We start from the raw sequence: 26812 nt of genomic DNA, 5'->3' as shown, positions 1-26812 counted from the left end.
TCCTGCAGCTGCTGAGTTTGGGGGCAGCAGGACACAGTCAGGGCTCTGTGTAGAAACACACACAGGACAAGCTCCCCTCAAGAGAGGCGCGGAAGTCCGAGGACATACCCAGCAGACCACGCAGCACAGATGAGCTCTGGACTGGCATTTTTTTTCAGAGTCCACATGGGATTCTACAGGGTGAGGCCCCTGTCTCCCCGAGCACCAGCATCAGGGGTAGGGGGCTAGCCTGAGTCTCTGACTCACTTTCTCACAGGTAAGGGGCTAGCCTGAGTCTCTGACTTACTTTCTCACAGGTAAGGGGCTAGCCTGAGTCTCTGACTTACTTTCTCATGGGTAAGGGGGCTAGCCTGAGTCTCTGACTCACTTTCTCATGGGTAGGGGGGCTAGCCTGAGTCTCTGACTCACTTTCTCATGGGTAAAAGGGCTAGCCTGAGTCTCTGACTCACTTTCTCCTGGGTAAGGGGGCTAGCCTGAGTCTCTGACTCACTTTCTCTCAGTAAGTGGGCAGCACAAACTAGGCAGGGTCATAGCAAAAGGAGCTGCTCCCCTACCTCCCTGCACCCTGGCCTCTGAGGGGTGTCGTCTGTATGCCATTCCCAAACCCCCGATAATGAGGACTGTCTGTCAGATCCAGGAAGACCCTTGAGTCAGCACATGAAGAGCGACTGGAAGGACATTCTTCTAGACTGTGTCTGTGCACATAGACACTTCATGTCTGTCTTCCATGGCACTGTGCCCTGTTTTCACCACCTGCCCAAGTATGACGAGGAAAGGCCAGGAAAGTTAGAAGGCTGGCCTGGCCCACCAATGACTGTGCAGCATGTTGGGGCTCAGAAAATGAACCCCAAAGTGAAGCCCCAGATAACCAAGTTCCTCCGGCCTCTCATACGCTTGTCTCTAACAGCCTTCTCTCCATGGAGTGAAGGACCCCTTCCCTCCAAAGGCAACAGCAAGAACCAAACGGTCCCCGCCACTCTCACTATCTTTCCTGGCAGGAGCCGGGCACACTATTCTGATCCCTGGTATGATGGTGGGTCCCAGGACACCTGTCCAAGAGATTCAGGCTGAGGGAGCCTGGGACAAGCCCCACTGAGCCTCTGGTCTCCTCTCACTATCTTGTGTTCTCCCTCAACCTCATTTTTGTGGGCGGTGCTGTTTCATCGAACCCAAGAAACGTCACTAGTGTCTGTGGGTCTTCACCTGAAGACCCTGTGTACAAACGAGACCGAGTTTGTCAGTTACACCTCCTGCCCAGCTCCCTGTCACAGGGTGCCAGTGTGGCCCTCAGGGTGGGGAAAAAGAGTTGCATACTGACCACTGCCATGTGGGCAGTCCCAAGGCTGGGGTGGGCCCTTGTGTCTCAGAGTCTCCAAATATTGACTGCTCCCTCTTAAAAACAGCACCCCCCCAAAAGAAAGAAGTTTTAAATCCTTAAAATACTATGTGGTTACTGTTTGCAGGGCCAGTCTGCTGAGGCGCGTGAGGCGGAAGAGAAGCCCTCTCCTGCCCACCTGGGAGATGAACACATCTGGCCTGTCTCCTCTCTCGTTTCCAAAGCACACAGGTCATCCTGGGCTTCTGCGCACGGTTTAATCAGCTCCCTTTAAACTGAAGCATCTGCCATATCGCTCAGGTGCAACCTCACTGCTCTGGCCGAATGCTGCCCGCAGCTTCAGTCGAGCTAGCTGGTATGTGGAGCAAAGCTTCCCGGGACATCTGTCAACATGCCTGACGGAGCTGCCGTCCCTGAAGTGGAGCTGACTGGATGGCGATCACAGGCTTTCACCGTTTAGCTGGAATTCGGGTGGGATAAATTCTGACCAGCGTCTCAGGCCATCAGTTCTACGGAGGCCTTCACAAGGTTAAAGGTCATCAAAACGATACCTCCATCCAAATTTGCAAGGCGTAAAAGGACCAGGGCTTTTTGTTTTATCCCAACACCACAAAACAGAAACAGTTTTGAAGACATTCTCAGGAAGCAAGAAGTCTGCATGTGCAGCTGCCTGTGTGACAGAGTCTGGTAGGGAATTGAAGCCCTTGCTGAACGCCATTGGAGCCGACAAATACAATCTCAAAATACACACAACTCCACTGAGACTAGAGTGCTATATAATTACGTTTCTTCAGTTTTTCTAAATCTTCCTATCTTTAATGCCCATTGGCTATACAGAATGAAAGTGTGTAAAATTCAAGGAAAATAAATAAATTGAGATTTTCATACAATTCAGCAAATGCAATCATGGTGAGAATGTAGGGAGTTCTTGGCAGGTGAAGAGAGAAGAGGGCCAACCTTGGTGTAAATTAAGTACAGAATCCACATGTGGATTAAAGACAGTTTATCTGCAAGTCTGGCAGATCTCCAAGGACTCAGAGAGATAAGATGAACATAGAAAGAGTTTTGCAGAAGTCTGTCTATCCCAATGGGAGACCCTGTGGGCATGATATGATGGTGGTCCTGTCACAGTTAGTAAGGTACTGATGCTGGCCCCAACTCAGGGTTCTACACAGGACACTGACCTGACATTGCTCCAGAATACCTAAGCCCTTTGGCTGTCAGCCCTCGTGATAGCTTTTGCACAATAGATGGCTGTGTCCCAAGCACCGCTGTGGTCGTGGAGAACATGTCCCTTGTTTTGAAGCTTCTAACAAGGAGCCCTTATGTTTTCCTGATGTCCTGAAAGCAGGTGTTTATGAAAAAAGCCAGATATAACGGGTTCCCCAAACCTCATGGTTGGACAAGCACAGGAACGAGCTGGATGCTATGATGGGCCAGTTTTATGAGCTGCATGACTTCCACACTTGAGATGAGGCCCAGGATGTCTCTTCTACTCAGAAGTGCCAGCTGAGCAAGTTCTATCAAATACGCTTTCCTCACCAAAGGGTCACAAGCACTTGCTCGCTCCGTCCCTCTTCTTTCTCCCTTCAACATGGATGCTATGGCCTCCTGGAGCTGCTGTGGCTACTTGCTGATCATAAGACAGCCAAGCATGGGAATAAAAAGGCAAGCCACAGAGGACAGAACACTAAGACAGCGGGAGCCCAGCTGCCAGGCGATGCCTCAAAGCCTACATCAGCACCTGGCCCCCTGTGACAGAGGAAAACAGCAAGCAGAAATGCGTTTTTGCAGCCCAAAGCAATTCTCATCAGATGCCTTCGTTTATAAATGGATCAGGGTTCTCCTTTGAGCTACTCTACAGCACCACCACAAGCCCTTGACCCAGGGGTGGCTGCTGCAGCACAGTGCAGTCACATGACTTGTTCACCTGCGCACTGTCTCAGGGTCCCACTCAGCATGGCTGTACTTACACTGGACAGTGTAGGCCCCTCAGGAAGGAGCACCAAGGAGTGTCCCAGGCTTGCAAGAAAGAACAGTCTAGGATCAAAACTTTAGAAGACGGTTGGAAGCAGGGCAGAGCTCTAGACAGGACTCTGGAGTCCAGAGGTGAGTGGTAACGAGATGTGAACGCGTTGTCCTGCATTCTGGGGAATCCAAGGGCTGCAAAGGGATTCCGGAGCAGTGTGTTCTGAGGGATAGGGGCGTTCTGGTATGCTCTGACCCAGCTTCTCTGGAGACCAAGGCAGAATGCTCAAAAATTCAAGGCCTACTGTAGTGGATTCCAGAGGAGCCTGGGTAATTTAATAAGACCGTGTCAAGGGGAATAGAAAGGGTGGAGGTGCAGCAAGTGCTTGCTTAGCATGAGCAATGCTCGGTGCGGCGACCCTCAGCATCTCAAAGAAAATCAGTCTGGAGCAAGTGCCCCGGGAGGCTGATCTCAGGGCTGCTCACCAAAGAGGGGGCATAGGCTAGAGGAAGTGTAGTCAGAGGTCAGCTCCGGGACCAACGGTCTCCCAGGTGAGGACACCAATGGACACCACTGTGCTCCCTGACTGAGAAGGAGCGTCCCATTCTACATGCCCCACTCCTCACGGTGGGTGTTCTTGCTTGCAGCAGGCCTGAATGAACATGAGTCACTGTCCCCGAGTACATGACTGCCTTCCCTATCAGGAACCATAAAACAAAGCAAGGCAAAGCCGGCAGTTCAAAGAGCGATGGGGGCCTTAGGCCACATACATGTGAGTATACATGACCCAGTAAGGATGACCATAGCCCACTTGATCCCATGAGAAGCCACAGTGATTCTTGGCTGAGGGCTCAGGTCCTATCTGAGATTTGTATAACTGTTCCAAGAACAACAACAGCGTAGGGAGAGTTTCCTCCAAATCACGAGCCTAGCACACACAACCCTTTACGCACAGCCATGCCAAGGATTTCACTGTGGCTGCACACATTCCCATCCTGGGGATTTCCATCTCATCATCACCCCACTGGCGTCTTGGGGACCATAGCTGCTTACCCGGGACTGTCACCTCCCTGTGGGTCATCTTGGTGAGCTCTGGCCAGTTGATGAACAGCCCCAGCTCTTGGGCCTAACTGTAAAGTCCCCACTGGGGCAGCCCATTTCACGATGCCTCACAAGCCTGGCCACAGAGGCAATCACAGGCTCCACGCAGGACAAGCACCCTCTCCAGTGTCTCCTGTGCCCTCCACTCTAGGCAAATCCACGTCAGTTGTGAAGCAGCCATCCTCACTGGGGATGCTCCCCAGAGACCTTGCCTGTGTCTGGGACTGATGGTCATGGTTGAGGAGGGAGGTAACACCAAGGGCTTCTGGTCCAGGATGGCTACAGTAGATATGTCTTTGATAAGCTCATGAAGTGGACTTTTTCTAAAGCAACCTCGGGAGGGAATAACTGTGTCTGGCGTGAAGCCCAGATTAGAAGTCGAATGTGGATGTGTATCACTGCTGGAGAAGCACAGCACAGGTCTGTATTCCTTAGACTATATCACTGTAAACAAGTCACCTCGCACTCTAGGAGGATGTCCTAGGAAGGGGGACAGGGCTTTTAATAGACATTTTCTAATAACTGAAGATTGTAAATTACTACAGAAGTTCCCTGAATGGAAGCTGATACACGAAAGGAAGTAAATGAGCTTCCTTGGGGCTGAGCCAGGCAGAGAGGAAAATCTAATTATTTCTTCTAGAATGAATTATTTCCTGACTTGCCTCTGAATGAAGTGTTCCTACCTGTGAAGCAGAACCAACGGCCTACGTTCCTTCTGCTCATCTGTGGGATAAGCCATGAGGCCAGCATGCTGCGCTCAGACTGCCACAGGACCCTTACTCCATCCCTATGTCTCAGTCTATCCCCCAAGGGTTTCCAGGACAAGCAATAAACCCAGTACAGTTGGGGGAAGGGAGCAATGCTTGGTTAATGCTACAGTAAGTCTGGGCTTTGTATGTGTTGGGCTTCTTAATTTAAGAGGCCATAAATAGAAGTGACCTTTCAACCATTCTATCTGTAGTTTATGAAGTTCTTTTTTTTATAATTTATTTTTATTTTATTTGCATTAATGTTTATTTATGAAGTTCTTAAAGAGACATGAGACCAAAAGAAAATATACTGGTTTTGTGCAAAAGCAGTGAATTATAAAAAAAAATTAAGATACATTGAGAATCATATGCCTTTCAGCAATACTGATAAGATCATGTGTCTGTGCAGGTTAGACCACATGTGAGTGTTCCCCCGCTTCGGGAACCCTCTGCTTCCTGTGACCTCAGCAAGGCAAAGCACACAGTTCAGGCAGAGTTAGGGTCCATGGGGCACTGAACAGTGACCCCCCACATTCCTAAGGGGGTCTAGAGAGCAGCCTCGCTGCATTCCTGCAGGAGAGGTACCGTGGGGACCCTTACCTAGCCGATTGCAGGGATTCCGCTTGAAGAGGGCCCTCAGCAGGCCCTGCGCCTCCACACTGAGGAACTGGGGCATGCCCAGCTTGGCTCTGGAAGACAGACGGGAATGCAGGTGAGAAAGGAGAGGGCAACAATACGTGCGGTGCCCAGTAGTGCCCGGTTCTGCGAGCCGCTCTGCTTGCAAGGGAACAGTTCCCCAAACATCCGGACGATGGTGCCAGCACTCACCTGAAGACCCTGCTTTGCCTTAAAACCATGTGAGGAGCTTCAGCTCATGTGACTTGTAGCTGGCTGTTGACCATATTCAAAATTAAAAGTGTGAAATTTCCACAACTGCTATTTAATAGTCCACTTAAGACAGAGCGATGGATCAACGCAGCAGCAGGGATCCTCTGAGCACCAACACTGCCCATGGAAACTGTTTTCCACACAGAGTTCTCCTAACGCCAAGTTCCTTTAAGCAAGCGAGGGTATTGGTGGCTCAAGTTCAGTTAGTCCCTTCCCAGCACCCTGGGAACTGGTTCTCTTACTTCCCCGGCAAGGGCTGCAGTAGAATTATGGAGAACCGGAACGTTGGCCCCTGGCGTCCTTGGACCTTACCGAGCACCAGGCACTGAGTGTGGCCTGACCAGCATTCTGGACAGACACGGGCCCATGCGGGTTTGCTGGGGGGACTGCCCCAGCTTTCACCAAAAGTAAACCAAGTTTCTATTAAATTCCAGGGAACAGAGGTGCTCCCCCAAGAACACAGGGTACAGCTATCGGCAGCTACCAGTAAGCACATGGATCAGATGCACACAGGATCACTGGCTGCCCTGGAAGAGCATGTGAGGCTTTGGGATGTGTCCCTGCGGTAGAGTTTCTACCTTCTGTCCTGTGTATACAGGAGGAAGTCACAAAGGTATGGCTTGCAATGTCTAATGTCTCCTAAGTTTAGTAAAATGCTTTTATGCCAGCATTCTTGTGGTGGGCACAAGGACAGTGCTGTGGCTTTTCCATGGAACTCTTGCTGATTTGGGGTTCCCATTTCTGGTGGGGTTCTCATCTCTCATGCCCAGCTCATCTAGGACTTGATGCCTGTGTCCTGACAGTGATCGATCGCCTTTTCTGTGGTCTAGAACTCTCCTGCTCTTTAGGTAAATGAGTCTGAAGAGACCAAATCAGAAACTCTTTGCAACCCCACGGTGATGGCTGCAGTTGGGTGGGGTGCAGGTAACCATATGCACGGTCAGCAGGGAGAGTGGAAGCCTGCACCAGTGCCCTCTCTGAGAACGCCTCGAGTTCTCAAGCCATCAGGAGATCACTGTCACCACCTGGAAGCCAACACCGGGCAATCTACGTGAGTTTAAGTCTGAAAGTTCATCAGAATTCCCCAGTGGATCTTCCAGGACAGCCAAGGTTCACACCCACAGCCAGCATGCATTCTATCCACGGCTCTTCCCGACACCACGGCTCCCACGGGAACTCTGTAGCCCACTTCCTCCTCAGCGATCGACACACAAACCCACAGCTCAGCTCCTGGGTGAAGCTTCTACTTTGGAGCAGGTACCCACACTCACTTGAGGATGAGGGCCATCGTCTCCTTCCTGTCCTTCCCCTGGAACGGCAGGGACCCTGTGAGCATCTCGAACTGTAGAGCAAAACAGAGCGGATGAGTTTGTTCCTTCATCTCCAACAGCAGCCCTATGGTGAGGCACCGGGACCTTGGCCTCCAGGTTCCCATTCTAGCTGGAGAGGTTCAGGAAGGACGAACACGGTGATTGGTGATTGACTGCACTACATGTGGGTTAGGGCTCCCTTTCCCTGGTGAGCGCTGTGGAGAGCGGCAGCAGGAGAGGGGCAGGAGCAGCCTAAGAGGAAGGCTGGGGTGGGGGATGAACAGGAGGGAGACTGCACACTTGGACCCCTGTGTGTTCTTTGTCTCTGATGGGAAGGATCCTGGTACAGTCCATTAATAACACCTGCTGGGACCAGAGGGAGCCAGTAATCCCTCACAAAGACTCCCACAAAGGAAACAGCGCTGGTTAGGAAGGGAGCTGAGATAAGGTGGGGCCTGAGGGGCAGACCTGCCGATCATAGGTTTCTTACTCACAAAAACAGTATTGATTCTGTGGGCTCCAGAGGCTGAGGCCTGGATCCTTACCAGCACCTCCGCCACCATCAACGCCATTGCCTCCACCACTGCTGCCACCACCGCCACCACCACCTCCTCCTCCATCACCACCACCACATCCGCCACCACTGCTGCCACCACCTTCACCACCACCTCCTTCTCTATCACCTCCACCACCACAACAACCACCACCACCTCTACCACCTCCATCACCACGACCACCACCTCCTCCTCCACCACCACCACAACCACAACGACCACCACCACCATCTCCACCACCATCTCCACCACTGCCACGCCCCCAGCACTGCCGTTGAGAGGTGAAGGCAGCAGTAGCAAACCCTGTCATACTCAGGAGAAATGCATGAAAGCATCTACTGTGAGCACTGCTCACTTCAGTCTAAATGAGGAAGCAGCAGCCTGCCTGGAGGTCTTTGAGCAGTCACAGTAAACCTGCGAGTTCCTTGATATTTTCACGGCACCTGCCTCTGCCCCTTAACTTCTGGCCTGGTGTCTTTGCTTTGCATTGTGAAAATCCTGCGTGACACAAGAACAAAGACCAAGACAAAATTGGCCTAATGCCACCATTTAAAGACACCCAGAGCGCTGACCTCATACAACAAAAAACTGCTCACGCTTACTATAAAACTTCTGTAACATATGTGGATGAGCCAACACGCAACAAACTGTCTAATGCTGGACACTAAGATCTCGCCAGCTAGGATCCTACTAACAGAATACATTAGACCAGTGATTCTCAACCTGGGGGTCAAATGACCCTTCACAGGGGTTGCGTAACAGATATCCCGCATATCAGATAATTGCATTAAGATTCATAACAGTAGCAAAGTTACAGTTACGAAGTAGCAACAAAATAATCTTATGGTTGGGGGTCACCACAGCATGAGGAACTGTATTAAAGAGTCAGAGCGTTGGGAAGGATGAGAACCGCTGCTCTGGACTGAAAGGCACCTAAACGCTTCCTGAGCTTCAGGTGTGATAACACATTAACTTTTCTCATGCTGTGTAAAACAGTCCAGGAAAGCAGAGTTCTCAGGCAGCCAGAGCTGGAGGGAAGGCATGAGGCAGGAGCATGAGCTACTGCTCACACCGTATCCACAGTCGGGAAGCAGAGAGAGCTGGCGTGGCCCTGCTGGTTTCTCTCTCCCCCTCTCCAGTCTGTGGGTGGTGCTGTCCATATTTGGGACGGGTCTTTCCTCATCAGTTAAGCCTCTCTGGAAATGACCCACAAACACATGGAGAAGTGTGTCTCCTAGGGGGTTCAAATCCAGCGAGGTGCTAAAGAAAGCCATCCACAGCTGACAGGCTAACAGAGCAAAGTTATAAACTTAGAGAGATAGGAGGTTACAGTTTTTAATCTTTTTATTATTGTTTGACAGCTTCGTACATTTACATAATGAATTTTAGTCATTTCACCTCCCACATAAATATGTCATGAGAGTGGGGGCGAGACTTGCTGGAGAGGAAGGTTTCGGTGGGAGAGGGGCGAGAGAGGGATGCTTACAATATATTATCGGTTTTCTTTTTGTAAACCAGCATTTAAAGGGGTTGAACAAGGCCCTTCGTTCAGGGATCCGAGGTTCACCCTGTCACACTGTGTCCGCCGCCGGTCCCGTGTGCTGATTGCTGCAGGCGACAACAAATGCATCAGTGACAAAAGGCAAGAGCAACAGATGAAAGCTCAGAAATAGACAAACATAATGAAAATGAAAGGCTGGGTGCTCGGCCTAGGAGATGAGCGACTCATTGGATAAATAGGGTGAGCACACAGAAGCTGATTATAAAAATTACCATCTCAAAATAGGCTGCCCGTGAGGGGAACTCTTGCTGCTCCATTCTTCCTTGGAGTCTATTTATGGCGCTTATGAAATCCCATTTCCAAGAAAGAGCCTGTGACTGCCTAGAATGCGAATACATCCCACCTGTGGCCTTTTAATCCTCGCTGCAGAAATGGAGTCATGGTGCAGGCTGGTGCGCCAGAACAATGTGTGGCAACATCCGTTTAGCGATTTCTTTTTGGCTCTCAGTGGAAAGCCTGTGCTCTCTGCTCATCTCTCCCTTCATGTGGTTCATTTCTAGGTCTGCATGGTAGAGACCAGCGCAGGGGTGCATAGGAATGCTCGCTAAGGGCCTGCTCATGACAACACACGGGCACACAGAAATGCTCGCTAAGGGAGTGCTCATGATATGAGACAATGGTGACGCTGTCCTTCTGAAGCCTCTCTGGCTTCATCTTCACAGAAAGGTGCTCATTTCTGAGTGATGCTCAGGAAATGTCTGCCCTTTGTCTCGACTCAGGGCCTGGCACATGGCTTTCCCTTGATGAGACTTGTGTCCTGGTGTTAGATGCCACCACGGCTCATGAGTGAAGTGACAGCAGCCAACGTCCCCTTTGGCTCTCACGAGAGTACACACGTGTGAGCAACACTCCACTTGACTCCATGAGATACAGACAAGCTTCATTTGAGTAGCTAAGGTGCTCCCAGTATGAGAAATGGTACTCTCCCGTAGCAGACCTCAGACCCCAGGGAACGGCTCCAAAGTCAGCAGTTCAAATTGCCATGAATTTGGACACTGGTGCCACCTACATCCAGGCTATGGAGGTCAGGGAGGTCGGTATCTAAGGCGAAGTCCTGGCTTAAGGGAGAGCTAAGGAACCCCAGATCATGGGCAGCTGGAGATAGGTGTGAGCACCCCTCTCCTGCAGCCTTCCGGTAGCTGCGTGAGAAGATTCTCTGGAAGGGGATTGTCACAGGAGTTGACATTCAAGGTCAGTTCTTAAAAAGAAACCACAAGTTTGACCTGAAAACGGACAGAGGCAATGTTCCCCTGAGCATAGAGATCTGAGGGAACAGTAGAAGCAGCCTAGGGTTTCCAGCCACAAGGACTTCTGCGTTGGGAGGGGCCTGGGCTCACAGGGACCAAGTCGCTGGCCTGGCAGTCCCCAGCCACACTTCACACCAGGACAGTGCATCCCCCGCTGGAGACACTCAGGTCTTTCTCTGACGGTCCACAGGTCACACAGGAGCCAAACCTATGCTGAGACAGAATCAGTGTCTCCAGAATGGAGAGCTGGGGCTGGTGGAGACCGACAGACTGACTCCCTGACTGTGGTCCGAGTATGGCAGGGTTGGCAGTGGTTGGCAGATCTTTGACTGGGTCTTAGTCGGTTGGCTCTGGTCTCATATGATTGCCTTGGTTCTCCTGTGTTTCTGAATAGTGGGCACAGTATGTTGTAGATAGTGGTCTACACTGACCTAAGGCTCTGAGGTCAACAGCCGGCTCAGCACTCAGATGCAGCCCCAGGCTCTTACGTCGCTCGGGAGGGAGGGGGTCCCCAGTCTACAGACTTATGAACAGCACACACCTCTCCTGGCCATCTTAGAGGTCAGAACTGCTCAGGCTTCCTAAGTCCTCACTTCCAGTGGGGCTCAGGTCTCCTGACTATAAAGCACCTCACAACATGAGCGGTCCCCAAACGATCCTTCAAGCAGGTAACAGGATACACTGACGTCCTACCAGAAAGTAACTTCTGTTGCTACCCAAGAAAGCACCGGGAACCTGAGGCTGCCATAGGCCATCCTAAGAGAAGCTGGTCATCACGTGACTGCTTGGGCAGGACAAAGGGTATTAGGATCTGTTGCTCATTCTTCTCTGAGTCTTGATCTTCATTTCGGTCCCTTCATGCTTAGAGACTGGGGGCCTCAGATGAGGGTGTCCCAGACACCGTCAGTGACAGCGTGGTCTTTCACTGCAGCCTGTGACACTGTGCCTGCTTTAGGGGAGTCACGGTCCTGGAAGCCCTGACAGCGTTTTCCCAACTGTCCCAAGGCGAGGCTTGCAGAGTCCTAGCTAGAGCGAAAGGACCTTCAGGTTGATTAACTGCTGTTCTCTGAGCTGGGATGAAATACCTCGTAGGGGAACATGATGGTTAATCTCAATTGTCAGCTTTACAGGATTGAAAGTTTCTAGGGGACATACTTCTGGGTATGTCTACAAGGGTGTTTCCAGAGGGACCCCGCCCCCCGAGAGTGGGTGGCACCATTTCATGGACTGGGGTCCTGGACAAAGAAAGCAATGGGACACCAGCTGAGCAGCGGCATTCCTTCCTCTCCATTTCCCGGTTCTAGCTATGACATGACCGACTACCTAAAGCTCCTGCCACCAGAGCCAGTAACGTTCTAATTGCCACACTTTCCCCAGCTCCATAGACTTCCCCTCACATTGTGAGCCATCACATTGGGAGCCACGACAAACCCTGGCTTCCTCAGCTGCTTGTGCCAAGCATTTGCCACAGCAACAGGAACAGTTGCTGATCCATGCAGAGAGCAAGGGTCAGTTTGTCTTTCATGCCGAGAAGGCTCCTGCCACCACGGTAGGTAAGGTGGTGGTAAGCAGGGCCTGTTCACGTCTGGTCAGGTCAGGACATACAGACTGACAAATGTTGGCACACATTTCCCCACATTTATTCAGTCCTGGACCCTGGTCCATGGGATGCTACTGCCCACATTCAGTCTTCCTCTCTCAGAATCTATAGAAAGGCCCTCACAGACACGCCAAAGTGTGACTCATTAATCCAGTCAAGTTGATGAATGAAACCAAGTGTCATGACATCCAACAAATGAGCCATCCAGCAGGACTGTCCCCCAACAACTGAGCCATCTAGCAGGACTGTCCCCCAACAACTGAGCCATCCAGCAGGACTGTCCCCCAACAACTGAGCCATCCAGCAGGACTGTCCCCCAACAACTGAGCCATCCAGCAGGACTGTCCCCCAACAACTGAGCCATCCAGCAGGACTGTCCTCCAACAACTGAGCCATCCAGCAGGACTGTCCTCCAACAACTGAGCCATCCAGCAGGACTGTCCCCCAACAACTGAGCCATCCAGCAGGACTGTCCCCCAACAACTGAGCCATCCAGCAGGACTGTCCCTAACAACTGAGCTATCCAGCAGGACTGTCCCCCAACAACTGAGCCATCCAGCAGGACTGTCCTCCAACAACTGAGCCATTTAGCAGAACTGTCCCCCCAACAACTGAGCCATCCAGCAGGACTGTCCCCCAACAACTGAGCCATCCAGCAGAACTGTCCTCTATGTATGAGAACCTGTACCACAGTGGATCCTAGTGGGTACGTGTGGCAGCCACTACAGTAAGTACACCCTTGGGAGTAGGATCTAGCTCCCTGCCTCAGCTTTGCAAACTCTGGGAGAGAGTGAGACCCAGGCAGGGTAAAGGTCATGGGGACATTGCGTGGTGGGACCACTGTATTCCCATTGTCCTTGGGAAGCAGACTCAGAGTACAGCGCTGCCGTGCCAGGCAGTCTGGGGCAGGTGACATGACATCTGAGCTGGGGAAGTTTTTAAACATTCACAGTGACGGAAAAGAGATTTAGTGTGGTGACCAGAATGCCCAGGAGCTGCAGAGAGGCATCCAGGGACAGCTTAGGGTCAGGAAAGGCACCCAGAGGTAGCTCTTGCCTAGGACTATATGGGAAGCTGTCTGGCCCCCTGTTTTTAACCCCCCCCCCCCAAAGTTGCCCTGTCAGAGAACACAGGAGTCCATGACCTCCTCCCCAAAACCAAGGTTTATCTGCAGCATTGCTGTGCAGACCACTAGTCACAACAGCTGCGGGAGACAAGGGGAAGCCTGGACATACAGCCGGGTCAGCCTGCTCTCGAAAGGCTTAAGTTCTCAGGAGTGTGGGGCAAAAGGACAGGACCACTCCTGACCTACAGCCAGAATCAGCAAAGGAGATTTCAGACCTTTCAGTAAAGCCTGAAGAAAGGGAAGGAAGAAGGACCTCAAGGAAGGGACATCACCCCCATACCCCTTTTCCCTACCAACAAACACCCATCACCCTGCCAGGACAGTGGTTCTCACCCTGTGGGTTACGATCCCCCAGGGGTCTCCCATCAGGTACCCTGCATGTCAGATATTTACGCTATGATTCATAATAGCAGCAAAATGACAGTTATGAAGTAGCGATAAAATAATTTTATGGTTGAAGGTCACCACAACATGAGGAACTGTACAAAGTGTTACAGGGTCAGGAAGGTTGGGAACCGCTGTGCCAGCGGATCTGAGGAAAACAGTGTTTGCGTGTGAGCATAGCTATCTGAGCAAACATCACCCTGAAGAGAGCAAAGTCAACTGTCTCTTCAGCAAGTGCAAGGACAGGACCCTTTCAATCTGTAAGGGAAGGCACTTTGAGACAACCCTGGGACCACAGGACTTGGCTGGTGGCCTTCAGGAGAAAAGACCTGTATTCCAGCCGCTGCCCTAAGGGTCTGGATAATCATGACCAGCATTACTGACACCTTCGTGACAGCCCTTCCTCATGCTGCACCACTGACTTGCACGGGTGTAAGCGTGTGGCATGTGGCAGGCTTCCCCCTCGGGCTGTTGCTTTCTTCCTTCAGGGTGAATGGTACCTCCTGGGATCTCACGGAGCAGAATTTATGACAGTCCTAAAAAGGGGTGTCACAGCCACGAGTACCAGCCTAAGGTGCAAGGGAGAGGGGCTGCCGATGGCCCACCCTCCGTCTCTCAAGGGATGCAGCACACTGTGATACTCCATAACCAACCAACCAGCTTTCATGAAGATCTGACAGGGAAGAGAAAGTATGGTTCTGCCCCAGGGTGGTGGGAGCATTTCTTGGTGAGAGTCTCTCCCCAGCTGACTGGAAGGGCCCTCAGAAGTCAGCAGTTTTGCCCAGCTAGAGTTTCTAAGCCTTGGAGCTAGCTGAGAACCCAAGCACGGATGACCATGGCCCCTTGAGGCTTCAAGACATCCCTAGGGGTAAATCCGAACCGGGGCTCTGGGTCCCATGGGTAGAGGATGAAGTTGGCTGTGTTTATGAGAGGCACATATTTGGATGCACAGGACCCTGCTGAGAGCTGCCTGAGTCTTTCTTACCACAGCATCTCCTGAGGGTCTCATAGTCTCAGTTTCTTCTAGTGTTAAATGTGCACACTAAAGGGATGCTGGGGAATGCTGTGACCCTGATTATCACTGGTGTTAGATTCCAGAGCAATGAAAACTGGTCTGCAGGGAGATGTGAGCGGCCAATGAGCGTGCTGTCTTGCTGGGGTGGAAGAGGAGAAAGGGAAACAGCATGCCAGATTGGAAAATGGGTAGCATTTCTAGATGCGAATATAAAACTGGCTAGCTCCACGAGCACTTTGGTGCATGCCAAATTTTACAACATGGCAAAAGGGTTTCATCTGAAACAAGAGAGGTATGTTTAACAGAGAAGCCCCTGCCTGTCCTCACATTCCGGTTAAATCTGTGGTGCTAAGTATGATGAAGAAGGCTTAGCCTTTGTTAACCTCACTTCTATTTTCTGAAGAACCAGAGCAGTCGTAGGCTGCTCTCAAATTCAACATTCCTCCTGAGGAGGTAAGAGATGGGGCCAGGGCCTTTCAAAGCCTGATTCCTCTCCAGTTTCCAGCGTCTCGATCAAGCTAGGATGAGGAAGCCATATGGGAAAGAGCCACCCTTACGGAGGAAATGAGGGGGAAAACCTTACCATGAGCACACCAAAGGACCACCAGTCGGCACTCTGCGTGTGGCCCCGCCGGTTCACCACCTCGGGCGCCATGTATTCGATAGTCCCACAGAACGAATAGGCTCTCTTGTCATGGTCGATGGCCTCCTTGCTCAAGCCAAAATCTAAACACAAGCACAGCACACACACTGCCTGAGCCTGAGCCACAGCCCCACGTCTATGTGGACAGACCCCTTGATTTACACCATCTCAGAGACCGTAGGACCTCTGGGACATTGTACTATTCAGGCTGAATGTGCTTCCAGAGCCTTCCCCCCGACCCCGCCGCCCCCATATCACCAGCTTTGTCATAGCAGCAAGGGGCTCACTTCTTGGTAACGAACATGGATTTCCAGAGAGCCTTTCCCAGGTATCACCATGGGGTGACTGCATGCTGAGGGGCCCAGAAGTGGAGGAGTGAGGTGTGATTCTTGCAGAAGGAAAGGAAGCATCGCTGGCACCTGCTTTGTGAGGCAGGTGCTTGTTAAGTAGACTCAGCGGGTTAGAGTGCATGTGGAGCTGAGGCAGGACAGGTCAATGGGTAGGAAAACGGAGCCCAAACAAGCCTAGAACCTGAGAACAGACTGTTTTACAGTGTGAAGGGAACATGCAGGCATACAGGGTGAATCCTGAGTAGTATCCAGATGATCCAAGTGACCTTACAGATGCCTATGTGGAGGAGAGAACCAGAGAGGCTGGCACTGCAGAAGAGGAGGGGCTCCATGGGAGCTCAAAAACTCAAGGCAAGTGATTCTCCCAGGGGCCAGTCTTGACATCTAACAGCTCCAGAACGGTAAAGTGGTAAATCATTTGTTTCTGGTAACTTGTTACAGCAGCCACTGGGGGTTGGTATACACATGGGCAGTGGGGGAGCCACTGGAAGCTGGTGTACACACCGGCAGTGGGGAAGTCACTGGAAGATGGTGTACACACGGGCAGTGGGGGAGCCACTGGAAGCTAGTGTATACGTGGGTAGTGTATACGTGGGTAGTGTATACGTGGGTAGTGTATACGTGGGTAGTGTATACGTGGGTAGTGGGGAAGCCACTAGAAGCTGGTGAGATAGGATGTTTGTAGCTGGGCTGATTATATCAGTGCTACAAGGTCTGGATATAAACAAGGGCAGCTGGGCCGCTGCTGCTGGGAGAGACAAGGCTATGACCCCTGGGCAGGCCCTGCATCTGCCTTAAGGGAGCATGGGCTCACGGCTTCTAGTAAAAGACCCAGGGATGCTGAGCCAGGTCTGGAAGGAGCCTTAGGCAGGTGAACAGGGGAGGTAATCTAGAAGCCTGCGTGCCCCCTTGCTGTGTGCACACATGTGAGAGCCAGCGCCGGCAGGAAGGAGTCTTGGGTAGGAGACAGATATTTCAGAAGCTGGAGTTTCTCTCTGCTGTGTGCACACACGCAGAAGGCCAGCACTTGGGCACCAAAACTTCAGCCAGGTCAGAGATAAGACAGGGGGCTGTTATTAGGTGGTTCACAAATTTATCAGGGCTAATCAGTGATGAAGGGAGATAAAGCCATCCTGTGTTTTGTTTTGTTTGTTTGTTTAACCAACCTGTGATCTTGATATGTCCCTCTTCATCCAGGAGGATACTAGAAGAAAGGGAAAGAAAACAGACATCAGAGAAATAAAGCAAGACGGAGTTCAGAGAAAAGCCCCATGGAGCTGAGATGCTCTTGCCCAATGCCTGGGCTTCTAACAGGCTGCATCCTGGATAGCTTTTCTTATGGTGGTCTTTGTCCAATAGCCTGGACCAGCTCAGGAAGGGAGCAAAAGGCTGTGGTCATAAGCCTGGAGGATGGGAACCAAGAATCCTGGTCCTGAGCCTGGGGGAGGGAAACCAAGGATCCTGGTCCTGAACCTGGGGGAGGGGAACCAAGGATCCTGGTCATGAGCCTGGGGGAGGGGAACCAAGGAGTCTTCTGGTCATGAGCCTGGGAGGCGGGGGAATCAAGGATCCTGGTCATGAGCCTAGGGGAGGGGAACCAAGGATCCTGGTTATGAGTCTGGGGGAGGGGAACCAAGGATCCTGGTCCTGAGCCTGGGGGAGGGAAACCAAGAATCCTGGTCATGAGCCTGCAGGGCTGCATGTTTTTGAGCCATCAGATTGGAACCCTTGGATCCCTTCCAAATACAATAAAGTGGGTTTTCTAACTGTTCTGGCCTATAGATACCCACAGCCTCTGCAGAGGAAATTCCCTGACCCTGGGAGGTCCTTGATGTCCAGAGACCCTCTTCTCAGAATCTCAGACTCCCTCGGGACTGGCCCCAACACTTTGGACCAATCCTGGCCTCCAGTGAGGGTCATGCACACAGCTGGGGTTCAGCAAAGGGATTGTGGGCTGCCCACGGCTTCATCCTGCGATGGACTCCTGAACTGGACTCTGTGGAGCCTAATGTCATGGCTGGCCTCTGGTTTGCTCTTCCTCGCTATCCCGCAGACGTCGAGGATGCCCCATCACATGAGAGAATGAGGGTGGGACATTATCCACTCCTCCCCCTTATACCCTTGGTGAGCAGCTCTGATATCCTAAGGCTCAGGGCACCAACGTTTCTACCTGTTTTTAGGACTGTCATAAAGTCTGCTCCATGAGGTCCCAGGAGGTGCCATTCACCCTAAAGAAACGGGAACATGGCTGGAGAGGACGGAAACAATACCCCAAGGGGTGGGGAAGCCTGCACAAGCCTGGGTCTCCACTCACGTAAGAACGTGTTTGCCAGGATTGGGTGGGGTGGAGGAGAGCTGTGCGGAGTGTAGCTGGGACAGGCACAGCTCTGCAGGCTGAAAAGCACTCTGCTGAAGGGAGAGTGAGGGTATGTGTCACTTGAACTCGCCATGGTCACCGGGCTGTGCCCTCCGCCACACTTGAGGGTAAATGCTATTTTCTGTATATCGACAACATGGAAACTATGGGCCACAGGTTTAAAGGATAGCCAGTGTCTTCTGGGAATCGTTATAGCATATTAACTAACATGCTGAGTTATAACTAAAGAGGCAGATGTTTAATGTTTTCATCTTTGCTTCTCAGTCATACTGAGTCTTTGCACAGAATTAAGCAACTTTCAAGATTCATTCCCAAATAATTCTAATTGGACTACAAAATCTTTGTTTTTATCGTGTAATTACATGTTACTATTTTTAGCTTTAAGAACCAGCTCAGCCTTTACAAGTGAGTAGGAGCCAAGGTCTGGATGCCCAGAATGGCTCTGAGCATACAGAAGTCTTCTGTAGGGGTCATAGCTGGGAAGAAGTCAGGCTCAGTGATCGCCTCCAGGGGGTGGTGGCTGGGTACAGGGGATGCTGTCAGCACTAAGAGACACCTGCTCTGAGGTGTCATTCTGACCTCCTGCTCTTGCCCGTGGAGGGGTCAGGTATAAATCATAAGCTCCCATTCCTGCTGGGCTCTGAAGAGAGGGCCTTCAGGGTCACTTCTCCATAGATTCATAGAATCAGTCAGTGATAATCTGTTGACCGACAGGTAATCAGAGCTACGCACTGCACACACTTCACTCCGCCAAACCCAGATGACAGCCATGTCTTCAGAGAAGCAGCTGTCTTCACCTAAGGGCAGTGTGGGTGCAAGAGAAGGAGAAGCAGGGTGATGTCCATCCTGACTATGTGATGTCTTGAACTCAAGGTATGGCATCAGGCTGTCCTGGTTTGGGAACAAGTGTGGCTGAGGTCTCAGAGGTGCATGACAGCCAGGGACACCGCAAGGTTGGTCAGAGGCCCTCCTAAGTCCTCTGTTGTCTGCATGAGTCAGTGCTAGCTCCTGTGCATTCTGCCACTCAGACCACGCAGGAAGAAATCAGAACACTGAATCCCATTACTTTGCAAGGTAGTTCCTGCTTTCATTTAGACTAGATTAACAGACTACTCTAGAGATGAAAATATTACAGATTCTGAGCCCCAAACACACACTGACCCGGGGACCCTGTGGCCACTGTCCCTCAACTGATCTCTTGACCCAACTACTGGCCAGCCATCTCAGAGGCTAACCAACCATGTTCCTAGAGCTTAGAGCAGCAGGAGGAAGAGGCGATGATAGAGACAATCTCTTGCGTGACATGGTCACGTGCAAAGGTCACTGAGCGGGGCAGAGGTATGTGTGTCTGTCTCAGGCCTCACCTGCCTGGTCATCTATGTTTAAGACAGAATGTGACCTGGCCTCCCACAGTAGATACATCTACCATGGATAACAAAGGCCCTGCTTTTGCTGAGCACCTGTAAGTAAGGAGGTGACATCTGCTTAGCCTTCTTGGAACTACAGCCCAGGACCCACCCACATGTCACGGTGCCCAGCCCACTGGTGAAGTGTTCTTGGGAAACAGATCCTAGGTAACAGCCACTGGTGTGGGCTGGCAGCAGATGCCCAAGCAGGTTGTGAATTCCTTTCCCCTTACTTCTCTGGCTTCAGATCCCGGTAGATGATCCCCAGGCCGTGAAGGTGGTCCAGGGCCAGCGCCAACTCAGCCAGGTAGAACTTGACATCCTCCTCGGTGAACATGACCTAGTGGGGTGGGAAAAGACCAGGGATTCAGCTTCTCCCATGACTGCTTGTTTTGAAGCATGCATCGCAGAAACCAGGGCTGTCCCAGAATACGCGTGCGGAGATCCTGGCTCTCCCATGACAATTTCCTGCCACTCCTATTGCAAGAGACTTCTCATAGTTGCAGGCTGCACTGTTAGGGAGACGATTTGGTCAGCCTCGTGAGAGCAACCTCAGCCCACCACCAACTGCCCTTACCTGACAAACTGCTCAGACTGCAGTGAAACCCCAGGATGCTCTGGTGAATTCATAATGGTTGGAGGTTGGAGGACTAGAGAAAATGGGTCCCCAATTTTACTTTTCTCCCTCCTCTCTTCTATCTGTCCCCTGGGCTGGTGTGCAAACTGGCAGCCTAATCACCTGCCCTCTGCACAGAGGGATGCATCCTGCCAAGTACAATGTGTTGGTTGGAGGGGAGCCTGTGATTGTTGGGTTGGTGCTGCATTCCAGGCTAGTTATGGTATCAGGACGCCTCAGAGCCAGGAGCCTTCAGTACACTGGGCTAGAGAGCTTTGTCCTGTCCTGCTCATGTGTCTGCAGTCATCTCAATGGGAAGGGGAGTCCCTACATGTTCTTGTATATATGCGTGTGTATGCATACAGATGTGTTTGCACATACGTGCATAGAAGCCAGAGGTTCATCTCAGGAGTCTTGCTTGGTCATTCTCTATCTTACTTTTTGAGACAGGAAATCTCACCAAAACAGAGCCCACCAGTTTGGCTACACTTGGCTGGCCCTGTGATGTCATGATTCCATACCTGGCTCTGCTCCCCAGTGCTGAGAGCACAGGGGTGAGCTGTGGACCCAGCCTTTTGAGATGGGTGGTAGAGACCCCAATTCTTAGGTCCTTATGCTAGCACAGGATTTGCTGCCTTCGCGGGGCCATCTCCTCAGGTTCCTCACAAAACACTCACCACGAGACATCCATGCTGAAGAGACTGCACTCCACATTACCACTGCATTTTCTTTGAAAGCAGACACACAAAAAAACCCACATGCAAACTGAATGTGGCTTGAGACCAGAGCTAAAATGTGTGGTGAATGCCACAGCCAAGCAGACAGGGCTCAGTTCCTAGTAAGGACCTGTCTTAGGTCCTACAAAGTGTCAGCTGGTACCCCTGGGAGCCAGCCCTGGACTATAGACCCCCCTTGACTCCCAGCACCCCTCCACCCTTATTCTATTTCCCATGTGTGACCAGCACCTCTCTGCTTGCTGGTTTCTTTTCTGGATGCATTGACACCAACTAATGCATCCGGTAGGTTTTATAGTCAAATCCCACCATGTTTCAAATTCCTCTTCATGACTGGATTCATGTAATACACAGAGTTATTATCTCTTTTTGCTTTCCTACATCTCAGGGTACATCTTGCAGAGTCCCCAAACCCATTTTTAATCTATTGCCCATGGGTGAGTCCTTAAAAGCAATCATGGTGGCCACACACAGACTACTGCCCAGTGCTCTGCTGAAGGAGAGAACGCCAGGAAAAGGCTTTTTAAGCCACCATCCTCACACCCCCAAAGAACCCATGCACCCAGATGTGGCCACTTTATCCCTCTGCAATAATAGTTCCACATGTCCCATTGTAAGGAGGTATAGGGTTTTTGCCAATCATTGTCATTTGAGCAAGAAGCCCAGCTACAGGCTATCTCATCAGATACTGAACAAAAGAAGACCTCAGAAGGTTGGGTTTCTTAGCTAAGAGAAGTAGAGGTTCCTATGGTCAGAGTCCAGAATTTTCCCTACATGTGCCATTGCTCTAGGGACTCCCAGGACACGAAGGGAGAACAGCCCCAGTCTCTAGGAGCCCTCTCCCGTCTGGCTACACGCTCTACCTTGATCTGCTAGTTGTCTGGAGTTTTAAGCAAGGTACAATGTAGACTCTACCAAAAGCCTGGGAAGCTGGAGGGAAAGAGGACAATTTGAACACCACCATCACAGGCAACTAAAAAGTACTCTGTGGGGGGAAACATGAGGCACATCCCGTCAGCATACTGCCAGCCTCTTGTTCTTTGTACCGAGCCTTATGGAATCGTTCAAAGGAGAAGACAAGAATGTTGTTGCTATAGACAGAATTCTGAATTTCCTTATCCTACAAAGCTGGCTCCGTGCCCCTCAAGTCAGGATGGACATAGTACCTTCACAGTACAGTTCTGGAGAGTTCTATTTGAAGTCTTGGTATACAGAATTAACTCTGCAGCTAGACGCCAACGAGGCTCATCCAGTGAGAAGAGACCTGACAAGATGTTCCAAAACACAGACACACGGGGACTATTACTCAGGAGAAGGTCCACATGGCGTTAACTGTGCCTTCCCAGGATGGGAAGTGAGATGCCATCAAATGCCATCATCCCCAAATGGTACCACAAACTGCGTTAGAAGGTTTGCTGATGCAGACATGTAAGTCTTACCCTGTAGCTCAGGCTGGTAGTGAAGCCAAAACCCTGCCTCAATTTCCTGAATGCTATGGGTGTAGCCATAGCTGGTACACACACATTTACCACACATTCATAGGACATCATCTACCACAGACCAAATGCCACACACAGCACGTTACACACGCTAAATGTACACATCACTCAGCATACACGTGCCTCACACACCCATCTCCCATGATGCTCTTCCCTTCCTGTTTTCCAAGACAGAAAGTCACCATGAGCTGCAGGGTCACTTACCTCTTTGGAAAGCCTGGTAAAGAGGTCCCCTCCCCGCAGGAAGTCCAGGATCAGGTAGAGCTTGCCTTCGGTCTGAAAGGCTGTGGGAGGAGATACGGGGTTGAGCACTTCACCGGCAAACACTGTTCCCTCTGACATGGAATCTCTGTTCTTCCCAAAGCCCAGCATCTCAGCAGTTCAACAAGGCTGTGTGCCTGGAAAGCTGCCATTCACTCAGACGGGGCATCGCTGACCACCGAGACAGAGCCCAGCGGAAGGGGAGGGAGCTAGGTTCAGTGTCTCTCGCTTTTGTTGGGTTTTAGAACTTCCTTTTTCCTTCTCCTCTGTCCTCATCCCTTTCCGTCGCAGAGTGACTGAGGGACTCGGGCAGAGGAAAGTCTGTGCTCGTGTGTGTGCACCGCTGGTGTGTGCACCGCTGGCATTATTGACGGGGCTTCGCTCATGGAGGCTCCCGTAGGCAGAAACTCGCTGAAGCATTAAGTGACGGGAGAAGGTTCTGATAACAGGAGGTGCACTTCAGTTCCCTCCTCTACCTAGGGCCCAAGAGGACCGTTATGGACCCTCTCCACGCCAGTAATGTGGAGGACGGCTTTGCCTGCCTGTCTGTGTCATGCATGGCATGAAGTTATGGGCAGCGACTCCACAGTCTACACAGCTCACACCCAGCACGTACCAAAGGCAACCTCGGAGCCAGGGGCCCCTGAGCACATAAGGACCTAGAGAACAGAGCCCGTTATTACTCTGTGATCATCAGCTTGGGAACAGGGAGAGTCTGTCAGCACTGGTGGCCAGCCAATGTCAGAGAGGGTCAGCAATCATGATGGCCAGGCCAGCATCAGGAAGCATCTATCATTTCTCACCAGGTTTTACACACAGGGTGCCAGGTCAGGGGGTCCTGCTACTTCTGTGTATTGAAATTTTTTATTTCGTTTTTAAAAGTTCCAGAACCGTTATAAATGCTGGCATTTGGAAACACAGCTGCTAACTGGAAGACCCTTTATGGGGGCTACGTGGACTGCAATGTGGGCAGTGTGGGCCTTGAGGGGTCACGGAAACAGAAGCAATGTAGAACAGCTGTTGAAAAGTCTGTGTAAGATACCCAGTTTTTAACTTCCTGGTGAAAACAGCCTGACCCCTAGCACACACCCTGGGACTGGATGATCCTGAGAAGATGCGCATGGCCCGCATAGGGATGACATGCAGATTTGAGAAGCATTCTGCAAATCAAGGGCTTACTCAGTTTTAAAAAGTTGAACACTCCAGATGGCAACTCCAGGTTTTGCTCTGACCACAGTCCACCAGCAGCTGGAACTGTCCAGGAGTGGGGGGACGGGGGACAGGGCTTTCCTGCCTTACTGCTTGCCGGCAGAGGGTGAGGCTCTAACCACAGCTGCCATGGCTGGAAAGCCTGAGGGTCCCACCCCGCCCTTCAGCCCACAGAGGAGCCAGCTTTTGTTCTTTCTGATGAAGGGTACACCTTGTGACTCAAGACAGGCCTGAACTGTTCTGGTCTCTGAAAGTCTCCCCAGTCACCCCGGGGGCATTCGTGCCTTTGCTTCCTGCTTCTAGGAACCTCTGACTGTGTTGTGGTTCTTCTGTGACCTCTATTCATATGAACCCCTTAACAAGCCAAGCGTGCTGTGGGGGACACGACTGATTCTGGATTCTGCCCGCTGTTCCTCAGATGAGACGCAAAGGCAAGTGCTGGGTAGAGAGGTAGGCTTTGCTCTGAGCCTCAAGAGCCTGAGACAAGGGCCTTCCTCGAGCGGCAGTCTGAGGGTCACCTCACTGCCCTCCTCCAGCCTGAAACAACTGCCTTCCCCGAGCGGCAGTCTGAGGGTCACTGCACAGCCCTCCTCCAGCCTGAAACAACCGCCTTCCCCGAGCAGCAGTCTGAGGGTCACCTCACTGCCCTCCCTCCAGCCTCGAGAACCTGAGACAACGGCCTTCCCTGAGCGGCAGTCTGAGGGTCACTGCATGGCCCTTCCTCCCTTCATCCACCTTGAAGGTCAGAGTTGGTGACTAACACACCCTATCCTGAGCACCACTGGGTGTGCCATCGTGTCTCACCATGGTGGAGGCCCTTGTACCAGATTAGCCGTGGTGACGTCGCCATGATGGCAGCCCCACCTCACAGGCTTTGGGATGAAGAAGGGCATCTTGCTCTTTTGGGAGAAACAAACAGGAAGGAGACTGAAGAGTAGGGATTTAAGGGACCGTTGTCTCCACATGAGACAGGATTCTGACACAGGATCTTCTTTTGGAGCAATTATTATCATCGCGGTTTCCTCTGATCAAAGACATCACCCTAGGGATCAAAGCATGCCACGTCTGCTGCCCTTACCATAATGCAGCTTGACGATGAACGGGTGATTCACTTCCGCCAGGATGTCTCTCTCCATCTTAGACCTGACCCGGTCCCGCACTGTACGACAAAAACAAAGGCTTTCAGGATGCAGGTGGAGAGTTCCAGGCCCGGGTACCCAACAGCAGACGCGTGAGCCAGTGCACAGCCAGCCGCACACTCATGGGAATGTGGAGCAGGAGCATGGCCACCCTCCCCTTCGCCTAGGTCTAAGGAATACATACATGTTGACACATTTGCTTCCTTGCTTCTAGCTCTTTTTCTTTATACCAGAAACATTGAAAATGTATTGTAGACACCATGACATTCTCCTTGTAGAATTGACTCGTATGCCTTAGGAATAAGGAGTGATCCTCAGTGACTCCAGTGTCCCATCATCCTGTGGTGTCTCTGGCTTCCAGTTGCCCCCCCCCATCATCTGCTTACTTCCTCAGCCTTGGGTCTAGCCAAGTAGACAGTATTTTCTTACTGTGTTGGTAGCTAAACGGTTGTATTTGATTTGCATACAGAGGAGAACAATCTTATACCTTCCTCCTGCCCCCAACTTTTTACTAAGTCCAGGCCACTTTCTTGTAGAATGGTCCATGTTGAGGTCTGTCTGACTGGAGTTTAGCTGCTTCCTCTAACTTGTATTTCTCATAAATTGAGGTCAGGTCTGGTGTCTCTACAGGACTGCAGTTAGACATTTTTGGTGGCAGAAAAGGCCTCTACCTTAGCCTTCTGGGATCAGGAAGAGCTTGCGGAGCTGACCCTCTCAAGTGATGCTGGGTGAGCGAGAGGAGGGGCTGGCAAGGACTCAGCAGCTCTCCAGTGTCGAGATCCGTTAGCCCTCCAGTAAGGGAGAGGCAGCCCAGGGAGTGACACTCCGGCACACAATGACCTGCACGTTCCCTAACTCTCACTCAATGGCGTTAGCATCCATTTAGGGTCCTCGCTGAAGCATTCCAAGTTACAAAATGGTACTTTTTACATTTCTGATGCAAGAGGGAAAAAGGGGATAATTCTTTCTCTCCCCACCAGGATGACTGTGTACCACAGAGGTGGAGGGTGTGTGTGTGTGTGACAACATTCTTTTCAGTGTTCCCACTGTCTCACTTTCAGCCATCTGGAATACAGACATAATTAGTTCTGAGGCAAAACAAATGAACAGAACAGAGATTGACAACCACTTGAGAATAAGAGCAACGCTCAGACACCACAGGGTAACTCGTATGCCCAGGAGGCAGCCTCTGTGTGACCTCCTAGGACCTCTCTGAGTGAGAGCTGAACATCTGAAATGCCCACAGGGACAAGTGCATCCTTCTACATTGCTCGTCACTATTGGAACGGTAGCACACACATGCCACACGTGTTGTTAAATCCTTGCCCAAGGATGGCGTGATGATAAAAAGTGGAATATGACCAATGCTGGCGGATGTGGAGAAACTGGAACCCACGTGTGATGCTAGGCAATGCAACATGGTACCGTCACTGTGGAGCAGTTCAACAGAGTGACCACGTAACCTAGCAGCTCAGTTTCTAGGTATCTATCCACAAGATCAGAAAGCAGTGACTTAGGCATCCGTGCGGCCATGTTCGCATCAGCACTACTCAACAGCCATGAGTGGAAGCAACCACGCCATCAAGAGATGAACGAACAAAATGTGATACACACAAGGTGTACGCACATGACCAAGCAGCGCTCTGCCCTAAGAAGAACATGATACACACGTGTACGCACACGGAGCAGCACTCTGACCTAAGGAGAACATGATACACATGTGTATACACACGGAGCA

The 26812-nt window shown here is 51.3% G+C and overlaps 1 protein-coding gene across 2 annotated transcripts in view; it reads right to left on the bottom strand.

Moving 5' to 3' along the window:
- Rps6ka2 (ribosomal protein S6 kinase A2) overlaps positions 1–26812 on the bottom strand; it is a 268826-nt gene that overhangs the window by 35605 nt on the left and 206409 nt on the right. For both annotated transcript variants that reach the window (XM_087895940.1, XM_087895946.1), the window contains 7 exons: positions 25014–25094; positions 22670–22749; positions 19850–19956; positions 17000–17037; positions 15424–15566; positions 7315–7385; positions 5756–5844 (listed from right to left, as the gene is read on the bottom strand). In XM_087895940.1, coding sequence (XP_087752066.1) covers positions 5756–5844; positions 7315–7385; positions 15424–15566; positions 17000–17037; positions 19850–19956; positions 22670–22749; positions 25014–25094 — 609 coding nt within the window. The remainder of the gene's footprint in view (positions 1–5755; positions 5845–7314; positions 7386–15423; positions 15567–16999; positions 17038–19849; positions 19957–22669; positions 22750–25013; positions 25095–26812) is intronic.

This window comes from Myodes glareolus, chromosome 1 (assembly GCF_982192425.1).
Source record: "Myodes glareolus chromosome 1, mMyoGla1.1, whole genome shotgun sequence".
Taxonomy (NCBI): domain Eukaryota; kingdom Metazoa; phylum Chordata; class Mammalia; order Rodentia; family Cricetidae; genus Myodes; species Myodes glareolus.
Note: the sequence above shows the minus strand (reverse complement) of the source record. Positions and strands in the feature narration are given on the sequence as shown.